General features: G+C 45.3%; 2 protein-coding genes across 5 annotated transcripts in view; one reads left to right on the forward strand and one right to left on the reverse strand.

The window, feature by feature from the left end:
• The window catches only part of LOC119596111 (protein spitz-like), an 81,216-nt gene extending 69,090 nt beyond the window's left edge, over positions 1-12,126 (forward strand). For all 4 annotated transcript variants that reach the window (XM_037945255.1, XM_037945256.1, XM_037945258.1 and 1 more), the window contains 3 exons: positions 7,514-7,705; positions 8,078-8,186; positions 8,377-12,126. In XM_037945255.1, the coding sequence (XP_037801183.1) occupies positions 7,514-7,705; positions 8,078-8,186; positions 8,377-8,490 (415 nt within the window). In that variant the 3' untranslated portion in view covers positions 8,491-12,126. The remainder of the gene's footprint in view (positions 1-7,513; positions 7,706-8,077; positions 8,187-8,376) is intronic.
• Positions 12,127-12,742: 616 nt separating this feature from the next.
• Positions 12,743-15,000, reverse strand: part of LOC119596112 — a 7,968-nt gene continuing 5,710 nt past the window's right edge. Inside the window, exon 4 of the mRNA XM_037945259.1 lies at positions 12,743-15,000. This exon is cut by the window's right edge and continues 2,075 nt beyond it. The gene's annotated coding sequence lies outside the window, so the exon portion shown is untranslated.

The raw sequence follows: 15,000 nt of genomic DNA on the forward strand, positions 1-15,000 counted from the left end.
TGCCTCCCTCCCTCTCCCTCCATTCATTTCCCCCCTCCACTACATTCTCCCTCTCCCTCTCCCACCATACATACATAGTGTATGCCTATTTATGCACGTGTGTGTGTGTGTGTGTGTGTGTGTGTGTGTGTGTGTGTGTGTGTGTGTGTGTGTGTGTGTGTGTGTGTGTGTGTGTGTTTAGGCAGAGGGAAAGGGGGGAGGGGGATTGAGAGAAGGGGGGCTACATCCGCCTGCCTAAAGCATATTGATTACATTGATTGATAATGCTATTGGTATTCGTGACTCTTTCGTTTTGCGTGGTGGAAAGAGGGGGGAGGAGGAAGGGAAAGGGGGGGAGAGGTAGCTCGAGCTTTTCTCCTCTTCTCCTTCTCTCTCTTTCTATTTTTGATCTTCCTTTTATTAGTGTGTGTATTTATTTTCATGTATTTCCTTTTATCTATTTCTTTTATTGTCGTTTTTTTGTACATTTTTCTCCCTTCTCTTTCGTCCTCTCCCTCTTCTTTCCTCCCTTCTCTTTTTTTTTTCTTCATCTTCTTCTTCTTCTCCTCCTCCTCCTCCTCCTCCTCCTCCTCCTCCTCCTCCTCCTCCTCCTCCTCCTCCTCCTCCTCCTCCTCTTTCGTCCTCTCCCTCTTATTTCCTCCCTTCTCTTTTTTTCTTCTTCTTCTTCTTTTTCTTCTCTTTCCTCTGCCCTCCCTCCCCTCTCTTTCCTCTCCCTCTTTCCTCCCTTCTCTCTCCCCCCTTCTCTCTCTCCCCTCGCTACCTCTCTTTCCTCTCTTCTCTCTCCTCTCTCTTGTCTCCCTTTCCCCCTTTCCCTCCCCCTCTCTCCTCTCACCCCCCCTTTTCCCTATTCTCTCTCCTCTCTCACTTCCCCCTCTCCCCTACCCCCTCTCTCCTCTCTCACCTCCCCCCTGCCCCCTCTTCCCTATCCTAAACACACACGGACCTTGTATTGCATTACCTGCGGGCGGACCTGTGACTGATAACCCACGCACCGCGACATGATATCCCGGTGAACGTGCGCGCCTGTGATAACACATGTTCGAGGACGTGATAGACGCCCCTATATCGAGGCGGAGCACGTGCTTGAGCCTTGATTCCAGGAAGGTGATAGATAGACTCGGGGTGGGGGGGGGGTGATAGATAGAATGGTGGGGCATGGGTAATTCTCGGTAGGCACTTGAGCGCGTTTCTCTCTCTCTCTCTCTCTCTCTCTCTCTCTCTCTCTCTCTCTCTCTCTCTCTCTCTCTCTCTCTCTCTCTCTCTCTCTCTCTCTCTCTCTCTCTCTCTCTTGTTGACCCCTCTCTCCCTTTCCCCCCTCTCCCTCCTCCCCCCCTCTCTCTTTCCCACCTCTCCCTCCTCCCCCCTTTGCGTCCTCCCCCTCTCTCTCCTCCCTCGTCCCTCCTGCCTCGTTTTCCCTTCCTCTGTGGGACTTGCCGCGGCATCTTCCCCCCGCCGGCCGCCGACCTCTGAACAAGCAGGCGGCGGGCGCGTAGGCCTCCGGTCCAAACACGCCGTCACGCTCGCCCTTTTCGGCTTCGGTTACGAGGTTGCGAGGCCCTGTTTCTAAGGTCGGGTTTGTATTTCGTTTGCCTTGCGCTTTTCTTTCTTTTTTTTTACTTTCTTTCCTTTTTTTTCTTCCTTTTTTTTCTTGCTTTATTTTCCGTTTCCGCTTTTCTCTATTTCCTGCCGATATTTTTTCCTCTCTTACTAATTTCTTTCCCGCTCCTTCTTTATCTGATTCACCTTCGCCCATTCTCTCCCTTCTACTACTAGAGGGAAAGAAAAGGGAGAGGGAGAGAGAGAGAAAGGGGGGGATAGAGAGAGAGAGAGAGAGAGAGAGAGAGAGAGAGAGAGAGAGAGAGAGAGAAGAGAGAGAGAGAGAGAGAAGAGAGAGAGAGAGAGAGAGAGACAGAGAGAGAGAGAGCGAGAGAAGGGGGGAGCGCACTAATCGAGCCCCAGATGAGGTGTGAAGGGGCTTAGCGGGCGAGGGCGTCGGGCTCGACCAGTGGCCGCGGAGAAGTATCCTTTTTTCTCCTTTCAGAATGAGTAAAAAAAATGACCAGATTTTGTGTTTGAAGGGCGGAGGCAGGGTGGGGGGTGATGGAGGGGTATGGGCTAGGGTCTTAGGGTAGGGGGAGGAGTGGCGGGCGGGCGAGGTGGGTAGAGGGTACCTTGGGTGCGTGTCGCGATGCCCAACGGCGGGGCTTTGGCGCTGTCCTCGTCGGCGTCCCTTTTCACGACCCGACCGCAAGAAGTGACCGACTCGTCTCGTTTGGAGTCGGTCGGTTGGTCGGGGGTTCTTCTGTTTCTCTTTCTCTCTCCTTTCTTTTTTTCTCTCTCTCTTCCCTTTCTGTCTCGGGTAACGTGCTTGCCTGAAATAAGTAGTGATTTATGGACAGGGGGAAGCGAGGGAGGGGTGGGGGGGATGCGATGAAAGTGAAAAGTAAAACTCGGTTCCATCCGCTCGAAGGTTGCCGTGAACCTGAGCGTGCGAGAGGGGGGGGGAGGTCACCTGGCGGCGGCAGGTGTCGGCATCGCAGGTGTTGGTGTTTCGTCACGCGTTTTCGCAGGTGTTGTTTGGAGGAGGAGGTGGAGGTGCGTCACGCCTTGAGGAATTCGCCGGCGCACTTGTCTCGCGTCTTGACCTGGAGACCTTTCCGCGGGTCTCCTCGCTGACGCCGCCGTGGCACCCGACCTCCACCTCCCCTCTTCCCCTCCCCTCCTTCCGGACTCCCCGGTGCCCTTTGGCGCCCTTTTACTCCCCCCCCCCCCCTTTTCCCTGGTAGTCTATAAGAAATTTGTGTTTTTAGAACAAATCGAAAGGATAAGCCGGACCTGGACTTCTTTTGGGGAGGTTTGGACAAGCAGTGTGAGAGCAGCGCATGCGCCGTGACAAAGACGGGCGCCGGAGTAAGGACGGCGTCTCGGCGGTGGCTTCACACGCGGAAGGGGGTGGGGGAGGGGCGCAGTGCGGGAGGGAGGGAAGGGCGAGGGAGGGGGAGGGCTCGCCTCGGCTCCTCCTCGTGTACAAACTAACTTACAGACACACAGTCGCACCTAACCATAATTTGCTAACCTTTCCCCTCCACATCCCCCACCCTTTCCTCCCCCTCCTCCCCCTCCTCCTCTGGCCCCTCGCCGGTATTACCGCCGCCGTTGCTGCTGCTGTTGCAGAGTTGCTAGCGAGGCTGGGAGAGGGGAGGGGCGAGGGCTCCGAGACCATCGCCGACCTGCAATCCTTGTAGTAGCCTGTCAACCCGCTCCCTCGGGCTCTGCCGCTCGGTCCGACGGGGCGAGGGCTGACTCGTGTGTGTGTGTGTGTGTGTGTGTGTGTGTGTGTGTGTGTGTGTGTGTGTGTGTGTGTGTGTGTGTGTGTGTGTGTGTGTGTGTGTGTGTGTGTGTGTGTGTGTGTGTTAGTGTAAGAGCGGTGTGACCGTGTGTAGTTGAATATTCATAGTCCGCCCCTCCCTCCCTGCGGCACCACTCCTGCAGACTGACAAACAAGCCTGACGTCAGTGTCAGTCCCTCTGTGTGTGTGTGTGTGTGTGTGTGTGTGTGTGTGCATGTATGTGTGTGAGTGCGCGCTGAATATGAAATCCAGCAGATAGAATAAGGAACGAAGGGGGGGAGACTAAGAATAGAAGGGGGAAGGGCAGGAGGAAGGGAAGCGGGAGAAAGAGGAGAGCATGGAAGTGTTTGTGCAGGAGTGCGTGGCGGGCCTGGGGAGAGAAGCTCGCGCGGCGGGCATGCAGGCAGGCAGACCAGCGACTTCCGGCCCCACCACCTGACACTTCCTCCACCCGCCCGCACTCACTTCTGCCCCTCCTCCCTGCCCCCTGCCTTCTCCTCTCGCCCCCTCTCCCCCTTTGTGGCTCTCCCTCCCCTTCCTCCCCTCCTTCACACACCAACTTCAGTACGCAAAGAGTCACTGTTTGCTTGTCTATCGTCTTGGCGAAAGAACCAGTGGACTTGGCGGTGAAAACGATGGTGATTGTCGTTAAGGAAGGTGTGGGGGAGAGAGAGAGAGAGAGAGAGAGAGAGAGAGAGAGAGAGAGAGAGAGAGAGACGGGGGGGGGGGAAGAAAGGAGGGAAGGGAAGGAGAGACAGAGATATGCACGGAACGGAAAGAGAGGGGAGAAAGAAAGAAGGGAGAAGCAGGGGAAGAGAGGGGAGGGGAAAGTAGAGGAGTGGTAGAAAAGAGTGGAAGGGGAGAGGAGAGAGAATGCACAATGAGACGGACAGTACCAACATCCCGGAGTTTTGTAACTCGTGAATGAACCGCTCGCACGTATCCGAAACCATGTGTGTGGTCTTGGCTTTGGCCGATTTATTATTATTATTAAATTATGATAATTAGTTTAACTATTTACTGTCCCTGGTATTAGTGTTATTATTATCCGATGAATATTTAGAGGCGCCTTCGCACCTTTTACGGACACGAAAGCCGCGATGTGTGAGGAAGTCGTGGAGATGAACACGCATTGGGCGAATTGGGGCGCGCGTGATGGGCGGGGCGGTGATTGGGCGGGGAAGCGAGAGGCGGCATCTTGGCCATTTGCCAGCTCATTAGGTGAGAGAGAGAGAGAGAGAGAGAGAGAGAGAGAGAGAGAGAGAGAGAGAGAGAGAGAGAGAGAGAGAGGGGGGTGAGTAAGTCTGTGCCTGCATTATTGATTAGATGATCAACTTGATACTTTACCTCTAGGCAGCGTAGATTCGCGTGGCCACTCTACCCAGTCCATGAGACAACGAGCCATACCTTCACTCACTCCGATTGGTAGATTGATAAGCTTGTGAGTATCTGAGCGTACGCAGGCCATCCACGCACGCACGCACATTGTTTTCATTCAGTAGTATTGTGTCCCTTCTCCCCCTCTTTCTCCCCCTCCCCCTCCCCCCCCTCCCCCGCCGCCGCTGGCACTCAATGGTGCACGCCCATTCTGGTATTTCCTTCCTCTCCTAACTTTACCGCCCTGTGCCGCAGGTCCGGTGGGAAATGGACTATACTTTTTTTTTTATCTCTCCTTTTTTTTCTCTTCTTTTCCCTTTTAGTTTTCTTTCTTTTCTTTTCTTTTCTTTTTCTCTGTGTTTCGTTTTTTTTTTTCTGTTTTCTGTTTCCGTCTTCGGTTGTCTAGTGATTTCATGCCTTTAGTTATTTTTCTAAGTGTTTTAATTGGCTTGAAGCTGTTTGTTATGGGATTCATTTGCTTATTTTTATTTGCATTTTCTTTAGACGATTGCATGTGTAGGAGGGAGGGAGGGAGAGGGAAGGGGGGGGGGGAGGTTGATGCCACGGCTCGCTATTTGTGTCGGGTTGAAATCACCGGTGCAAAACAATTTCTTTTTCTTTCTTTCTTTTTTCTTTCTTTCTCTGTTTCGTTTTTTTCTCTCTTGCTCTCTCTTCCTCATTCTCTTCTCTTTTTTTCCTCACTACGTCGTTGCTTCTCTTTTCTCCTCTCATTACTTTCTCTCTCACTAGTTATCTATTTCCCCATCTTTCGTCTTGCTCTCCATTTTTCCTTTCCATCTTTCATATTGTATCCGCGTCTCCGTCTCTCCTTTCCTCTCCTCTGTCTTTGTTTCTCCTTCCATCATTTCTCTCTCATCTCCTTCCTCTCTCTCTCTCCTCTCCCTCTCTCTCTCCTCTCCCTCCTTCTGTGTGTCTCCTCGCTATCCTCTCCTCATCCCCTCTCTCCCTTTCTCCCCACGCCATCGCCCCCTTTTCCCCCTCTACCATGCCTTCATCACCTCCTCCCCCTCCCCCCCCCGGCATTCATTCCTCTATCATCACTCCCTCCTACCTTTACCCACTCCCCCTACCCTCGCCCCCTTCCTCCCCTACCTTCACCCCTTCCCAATCCCCCTTACCTTCACCCCCTCCTCCCCCCCTGCCTTCGCCCCCTCCTCCTCCCCCCTACCTTCGCCCCCTCCTCCTCCTCCCCTACCTTAACCCCCTCCTCCCCCCCCCAACCTTCACCCCCTCCTCCCAACCTTCACCCCTTCCCCCTCCCCCACTGCTATTTGAGTCGCCCTCGGACAATCGGGAGTAATTCACGCTCGCCATTCGCTTTGTGGCGCCGGTCGGAAGTGAGTTGCGTTAGGCGGGAGGCGGGTTTGAATGCCCGGGGAGAGGGCAGGGGGCAGGGAGAGAGAGAGAGAGAGAGAGATGTGTTGATTGGAAATAAAATGAATTTAATTGTGACAGACATGAGAGTATGGAATCCTGTAAGATGCAGTGTAACACTTAGTGCGATTGTGTAAAGGTTTTGCGTTTTTGTCTTGCTTTCCCCGCCTTCGCGTCACGTCTCCGCGATGATGCGGCGGCAAAAAAGTCGCGAATGGCGGTGGCGGCGTGAATCTGGCTCCATCTGGCGGCCGGAAGATGATGGACGCGATGATGGGTGCCGCCACCGCCGCCTCCGCCTCCTTCTTCCGGCGCAGGTTGCCATAGCGACGCCCACGTGGAGGCAGAAAGCAGGAAATGCTTGCCTGCCTTGCCTTCCCCCCCTAACTCGCTCTCTCCATCGCTCTCCCTCCCTCTCTCCCTCTCTATCTAAAGGCATGCACGTGTATTTACGGACTTCGAACATGACTAACCAAACGATGAACCAAAGTAACCCGACGATGGAGCAACAGAAGGGGAAGAAGGAAGCAGGAAGAAGAGGAAAGCAAGAAGAGTAGTAGTAGTCAAGGGAGAGAGAGAGAGGACGGGGTGGGAGGAGGGAGAGGGGGGGGGGAGGGGGGGCGAGTGGAGGCAAGTGTCCGGAACGCATCTAACAGGACTCCGTACGCCTCCTTTCCCCTTCCTCCCTTCGTCGCCCTTCCACTTTCCAATCGTTCCTCCCCCGTCCTTCCGCGCTCTCCTATATTCTCCCTCCCCTCTTTCCCCCCTTCCCTTTCTCATCCTTCCACCTTACCCTCATTCCCTCCTCCTTCCACCTTCTCCCTTTCCTTCCCCTAACTCCCTTCGTCACCCTTCCACCTTCCTTTCATGCCTCCCTCCCTTCCTTACTCTTCGAACTTCTTTCTCCCACCTCCCTTTCTGATCCTCCCTTGCCCCTTTCTCCCTTTCTGAACTTTCCATTCTCTATCTTTCCCCTTTGTCACCTTTCCACTCTCTCCTTTTTCCCTGCCTCCTTTTCACACCCTTCCTCCATCTCCCTTTCCCCTTCCTCCCTTTCTCACCCTTCCACAATCTCATTTTCCCTTTCCTCCCTTTCTCACCCTTCCATCTTCTCCTGGCTCTGTGTCATTGGAATAGAGGAGGGTCATGACAGGCGTGGGGAAGGCTGAAGAAAAGAGGCTGTTTGTGCCCCAGTGCCATGGCTGGGTTGGGGAAGTAGCACTCAGTTGAAGATGTAAGTTTGTTTGAGAGAGTGCCACACGTAGACCAGTCAGAGCATCGTCTAGAGTGTGTGTAGACTCTTGCAATCAGCTGTATACTTATTTTGTCATTTTTCTCCTCGTATTTACATAGCGTGCACGACCAGAATTGACAATGACTTCTTTTTGACAGGTGTGCGGACGGGTACATGGGTCAGCGGTGTGAGTTCAAGGACCTGGACGGGTCTTACCTGCCGGCGCGGGAGAGGGTGCTCCTTGAGACGGCGTCCATCGCTGGAGGGGCGACCGTCGCCTGCGTCTTCGTCTTCGTCATCCTCTTCGCTATGTATGTCATCATGCAGAAGGACAAGGACAAGCGATGCAGGTGAGTTCTTTTTTGATAAGGGCATCTTTTTTGTATTGTGAATGTGTTTGTTTGAGCGTGCGTTCGCGCACGCGAATGATTGTGAGCGGGCGTGGCGATGCGTGTCGGAAGTGGGGTTGATGCTCCCGGCGCCGCGCAACCACCGCAGCTTCCCGAATCTCACGGGATCTCGCTCATGCGGCAATACTGCCACCACGGTGGCGGCGGCAGCACTGCGCCTTACGGAGGAAACAAATTTACCAAACGGTGCACACAAACAATTGAACTTACCTAGATAGATTTTAATGCATTGAAGTGCTGTTGGCTTACTTCTAACAAATGTTTATATGAATTACTTTCCTTCATCTTTTAATATACCCTATCCTCTTTCAGGGACTCGGACGATGGCCGAAACAACGACCGGCAACCATTCTCTGGGTATCAGAACCCACGGCCGGAAATATTTCGAACTATAAGTAACCCTTATGCGCGCACCATTGAGGTAAGTTAATAGCATTGACGCCAGAATTTACTCGTGTCAAGAAATTGTAGTAAAAACAGAATGGATAACTGGAATTGTTCACTATACATTTCTTGATGTGGAAGTGATTATTGTTCATTGATTTCTTATTGACTTCATACTTACGTTACTTCAATAACCAATTACTAATAACTAATTTCCTTTGCTGTAGGAGCTTAGTCACGTGGAGGTGCAGCCAGCCAGTGGTGCTCCCAGTCCCAACACGGACAGCACAGCCACCAGCGGGATGGACACCAACAAGCAATGTGCTCTAGATCCTTCATAGTGACACCCACCATATCTATGGTGCAAGCACACATTTCTTACGGACATTGCACAGTAACGCCTGTATAAGGTGTAACGACACTAGGAAGATTAAAACTACTCGGGCTCCTTGCTCCGGCAGGGTGGCATCCCCACTTCCTTTGGTGCTCATGATAGTACTCAGCCAACATGGATGTCTCACTGTTTATGCCTAGGAGGGTTGAGTGATTGTAAATGCATGTGTATGGCTCTGAAGCAAGCCAGCATAAATAGACACTTCTAGAATCATATGTAATGAGCGCATTTCTGTGTGGATGGTCTTAGGGTCTCGGGGGGTCTATGCCACCTGTCTGGCCACTGATGCTGATTGTGACACATACTCATTTATCTCAAGATGCCTGTTATGCAGTCTTTTAGATTCACAGAGTAATATATAATGTTTTAGTGTTTACCATATATATGGTCTGCCTTGTGTGTATATATAAATAACAGTTTGTCTTGAAAAGGTGCCTACTCGCACATATGCCCTCCTTACTAGGCTTGTAAAGCTCGCATCTAGCTGTCACAGATATCCAGGGCGTCTTGTTACTCAGTGTGGCCCATAGTTTGTCTTTGGGCAGTGACGTGCGACACCTCGTAGACTATTAGATGTGAGTGTCTTAGCAAAAGTGTCACAGCCGTCCATGTGGTTCTTAGGTAGTCCAATTTGTGTGTAGGATCCAAAGAAGAACTCCAGTCATCTATGAAGCTTTTTTCATGGTTGTTTATTTATAAATTTGCACAGTTTATTTTTCATAGATGTAATACCCATTTATTTTCATGCTGTGCTTCAATATTGCATTACTGTACATTCCCAGCTTAACAGTTCCCCTTGTGTGAGGGTCTGGCAGGCTGCTGGCCACCTATTCCATACAATTCCATTAGGTCCGTTCCATGATGCCAACTCTCATTACTGTGGTCATTAGTGCACACAGTGGAACATACACAGCCTTTGGTATTAAGTATCTGAAATGTGTTTTAGACTAGAGCTCTGAAGCCATAATGACCACAGCACTAAGAGTTTGCAGTACCTCTGCCGCTGTGTCCCAGGAGTTGGCACTCGGGTTACTCCAGCAGGTTGGTTGTATTAGGATCCCGTACGGAGTGAGTTGTACCACAGGTCATTATTTGCCTCATTATTGTTCTGCACAGCCAGCTAATCTCAGGGCCAGAGCATTAGTTCCCCCTTAACACAAGGCAGTGTCATCCTGTTTGTCATAATTATTCTTTGTTCAGCACTGCCAGCCTGCAAGCATGTTCCATCATTGCTCTGCATTAATGATATCCAGTTTCAGGTTAGGAAGTTGATGTGTACATATTGTAAAGAAGCAGATAAGACTCTTGACAGTGGATGAGTTACCAGAGGTCTGTCACTCTGATCTGGCTCAGGCCAATAAGTATTCACTATTTATGTTTCCATTTGGCCGATGTATCAGTGTAAAAGAGGGTAGACAACTCCCTCGTAGCGGTTCGACTTCACAGCTGTGAAACACCTCTGGTACCCCCTCCTAGAGCTATATACCGCTTAGCTTGTAACATTTGTAAATAAAACTAGCAGATTATTAGCTTATTGCTGATCAGCTTTTTCTGTAAGATTTCTCTGCTTTATTTGTAACTTTCAATTATTCCTGATATAGTATTGATTATTTCAAGAAAACGGTAATAAGATTAAGGTCAGACTTTACCATGAATCTTGGTTGCTATTAGCACTGCTACTGTAACATACCTCGCAAGTTGCTCTGGGGATGAAGGCTACTTTCATTTCTTTGCAATGTGAAGGAAATGCATTTTATTCCATAACTTTTTTTTGTAGAATCTGGCACTGCTTGCTGTTTAGTGCTTTTGGATAGTTGACATTTGTCCAGGATATATGAGGGATAAGTTTTTTGAGGCTGTTTCCCCTTCATGCTCAGATCAATTTTATTAGTAACAGTGCTGAAAGTGACTTCAGTTCTTAGGTTCATTTGTGTCAGACTCACAGGAACTGCAATTCAGCATTTGCAACAGTTGTTTAAAGCAGTTTATGTGTATAGACAAGGCACTCAGCTTGTAAAGGTTCCTATCATGGTATATCATAACTGGTTCAGTCTTAGGTCTTGAGTCCTATGGCAGTAAGTCACAAGTTCATTTATTAAGGAAAGTTGTTTCACTGAGAATAACCTTTTGTTTTCTTTAGCTTAACCAGTGTTGAACTGCTTGTCATGGTTTAAAAAAATTGGTTCTTATAAATATCTTGCTTCTTATCCTGGTTATAAAATTTTAATGGCTTCCATATTACTCCCAGAGGAATAGCAATTGTCACCCTTGTACCTAGAGTTTACTGTACATTGCATCAAAAAATATTATTGCTTTGTTGTGTACATTACCTAACCAAATAGTCAAAGCCCTTGATATGCACCCCTGCATATTTACCTGTAGTGAAGCCTATGGGTGTTAGTAGCAATCCTAGAAGTAGTATTCCATAGTTAAAAGATCACTGAGCATCAGAATAGTGTTATCTAAATGCATAAACTGTATGTTCAAGGGAAAAGGAGTCTTTGGTGTTGTCCTAGCCTCACTACCTCTGATTATGCCTTGCTAGTCCACAGATCACAGCTTTAACATCATAATACATTTTTTAAGTTGTGCAAAAAAGCATGCAGGGGTGCTCTCTTCACATGTTGTTCCTAGGGCAGTGAAATACCATGGAAGTTAGAGGATTAGATCACAATATTAGGGAAAATTAAGAAGAAAATAAAGCTTCCTTTATTTCTAATGTACTCAGATCTTTTAAAGAGCCGTTGTTCACTTGTTAGATTGGAAATTGTAATACCTGTCTTGAAAATCATAGTGAAGTTTTCTTTTAAAAATCCTTGATGGATTTTTTTCATCACTGAATGCAGTGCTATGGTGAATTATTGGTTATAATGTAATTAAGGTTTCCTAGTTGTGCTACTCCTTGTTTTAATTTTAGGTCAGTACTAATGTTCTCACAGTATTGTAGTGTACTGTCAATGCATATCAACAATGCAGAAAGAATCTTTTCACTCGGTAGACACAAGGATATAAATCACTTTATTATAAAATTTATTTTTAACATTTTATGCAGAAAGATTAATATATAGTGTCTTAGTCATGATGGAAGGCTCATTAGCAGTTGAGAAGAAAAAACAAAGTTCACAGACAACAACAGAAGAAGAATGGAAAGACAGCGAGAGTAACAATTCTCTTTGCAACATATGAAGGCTTGAGGCAGTTTAGCTGCTCAAGTAAGTTACCAGTAAGTTTCAATACCTGAAATTTAGGTGACAAGGTTGTACCCAGGCTTGAAAAAAAATGTTTTATGTGGATTATTTGTATCCAATTAATTAATGGCCTAAGAACAATACTCTCTTTGTCTTTGAGAATATCCTCTTATTTGTTTCCTCTTTTTTTATGAATAAAGAGTAACCCCATGTAGGTTTGAGCATATCAAAAATATTTGGATTCCAGTTGGTTGCAGCTTGATTAATCAAAGGGACTTGGAAATGGATGATAGCAGCTGATTATTGTCTGTACAGGAAGATGATACAATATTGTTATCCAGTGTATTTTATTTTATCAAGTTACTGTCAATAGAAGAAATAAATAATTTGTTACAGTGTGTATTTGATTTTCCTTCTGATAATCTGCCCCCCCCCCCCCCACACACACACACAAAAGTCTGCAGTCTTACAAAATTATTTGCTAAGGAATGTCAAGATAAGAAGCTATGAAATTCAGCAGTCTCTTTGTGGACACAGAATAAAAGTATAAAAACGTGTGCTCTATTTTTAAACATGCCTATTTCTGGCACAAATTTTTAAAGCTTCACATAAAGTATAAAAAACAGACTGCATATTAATTAAAGTACATACTTTTAATTCTCAAACATTTTAATAGTACCTTTAGCACTTTTTACATAATCTCCAGTATGAAAATTATATTCTGCTACTTGAGCTATATCAACTATTAGGTTTTGTTACATTGAAGTTTGTTTATCTTTCAGTTGGTATTCAGGTAAAATAATGCAATAACTTTACTTAAAAAAAAAAAAAAAGTCATGTTATCTAACAAAACTAGTCTAATTTGTCAAAATGCCCGTCTTGCTGTAATTTCATTGAATAAATAATTTAAACTACTTTGTAAGTAATGCAGAAAATTCATTATATATTATAGCAAATATATTGAGCTAATCCACTTATCCCAATTGGCACGGATATCAAGAATACATGCCATGCCCACTGTAATACAATTTTATTTACTGTATCTACACAGATGGCTATACAAGTGCTTAGTCACCAAAGTCTTTTATTAGTCCTACCTATCTCACCTGTTTACCCTTTTCCTTGATTTTAGATAATTTTCTTTTGTATTATTTCATTGTCTTTAATGTTACCCAGACTTTAATAACAATTAAATAATAATAATAGCAGTAAAAAGAATATTGATATCAATAGTATTAGAAAGAAAAACGCATTTTCCCCCAATATCAAGGAATGGAGAAATCATGAGCAGTTACTACGGCCTACCGATAGACTCTGTGATGGCTTAAGCACATGTGGAGCCATCTATATGTAACAAAATTCACAAAAATCTACAGGGGACAGCACATAAATCTGTAGGGATTGGGTTAAAAACCTAATAAAGAAAAATGGAAAAAATTTTCCTCCATTTTTGTAAACATATTTCACAATGTCTGTATAATGGAATACCAACTTCCATATCACTATTGATTTACTTAGGATACAAAAATATCAAACGTATTACATGGCTGAATTTCATAATTGAAATACAGTCTACAAATGAACAGGTACTACTACTTCCACAGTATCCCTAAATACCTAATACCTGACACTTGTTCATTGGTGAAAAAAAGACAATGCTGGGACTGTATATTTATACAAATATGACAAAATATGTGGATAACATAGTTTATATAAATCTGAAACTTTGTAGCAAAATCTTATAATGTTCACCTACTAATTATAAATATACAATGGAGCTAATACCAACTGGAAAACAGAACATTAATTGGCAAAGTGACAAAACATATTTACAATAATATCAATCAAAGGTAAGACACTATGAAGTATTTTTTTTTAATATATACCAAATTTAGTACATTCCCTACTATCAACCACAAATATCAAATTGGAAAAAATCCACTGACAATTATAAGACATTGCTGTAATAAAATGCACTCTTATCTTACAAAACAGTACTTAAAAACTATGACTACATAGTCTTAAGATTCAGCCTTTTTGCTATGGCACAGTTAAGACAAATGCATTACATAACACCACTGCATTTAAGATTAGTATTCCTAGTTTAACAATATAATTTCCCATGAATGTAATTCATTTCTGGGGAGCTGCACCAGATATTATGACTGAGGAACTTATATGGCCTACTCAGTGCTTTTTGAAACCTAGAAGCCTTATCATCTGCACAGTTTGGTGTTCCTCTCTCACTGCACAAAACAGAAAAGATGCTACAAAATAGTGATTTTCATGAAAACAAAAGACAGTATTTTAGTTCACTAAAATAATCCTAAATGGAAATTATCAACTATCAAATTATCTTCAAAACCAAATAAATTTTAATTGTTACTTCTATATGCCATTACTGGTAAGAGACTAGTAAACTCAAAGCACGTGTATGTTAAAATCTAAAAAGATACCAAAGCTCCTACATCACATAAGAATGGGAGAGACAGTGTGTGCTGGAAAATCAAAATGAAAAAAAAAACAAAGAACTATGTATGATTTGGTACTGAGAGTGAGGAGAGAAAGGAGAAAAAGAAGAGAGATAAGAGGAAAGATGAAAGGAGAAAAAGTGAGAGAAGAGAAAAGATGAAAGGAGAAAGAATGAAATAAAGAGGAATAATCAACAGAAAAAGAGAGAAGGAAAGAGAAAAACACAGAAATATAGAGTAAAATAAAGAGAGAGAAGCAATTAGATATACAAATAGATATATTACATATACCGACAGAACAGAGAATAATAAAACAGAAAAATATGAGAGAGAGAGAGAGACCATGGAATGGACAGCAGTAATGAGTATGAAACCAAGAAACAGAGACACTGAACATGAAAGAGGTAGAGAAAGAAAAAGAAATAGAGAAAAAGGAAATGGCACAAGGAAAATTAACCGAGGTAAAACACTGGGGGTAATGAGCAACTGTAGGAGGTTCCAGTTCAAGCCTTAACCAACTTGCCCAGGCTGGCAAAAATACATGCCATACCCACTGCTATTTTTGTTTATTAATTGTGTTTACACAAAGATGGCTCCATATGTACTAAGTCACCAGGAAGTTATTTACTAGTACTACCTATCTCAACTGTTAACCCTTTTTTCCCTCTTTCATGAAGGTTCCTTTTTATTATCTTATTATTGTTATTCTTATTAGTATTTCACCAACATTAATTTAATCATAATGTCAATACTACTACTACTAATAATAATAATAATAATAATAATAAGTGTCAATAT

This window comes from Penaeus monodon, chromosome 37 (genome assembly GCF_015228065.2).
Source record: "Penaeus monodon isolate SGIC_2016 chromosome 37, NSTDA_Pmon_1, whole genome shotgun sequence".
Lineage (NCBI taxonomy): Eukaryota > Metazoa > Arthropoda > Malacostraca > Decapoda > Penaeidae > Penaeus > Penaeus monodon.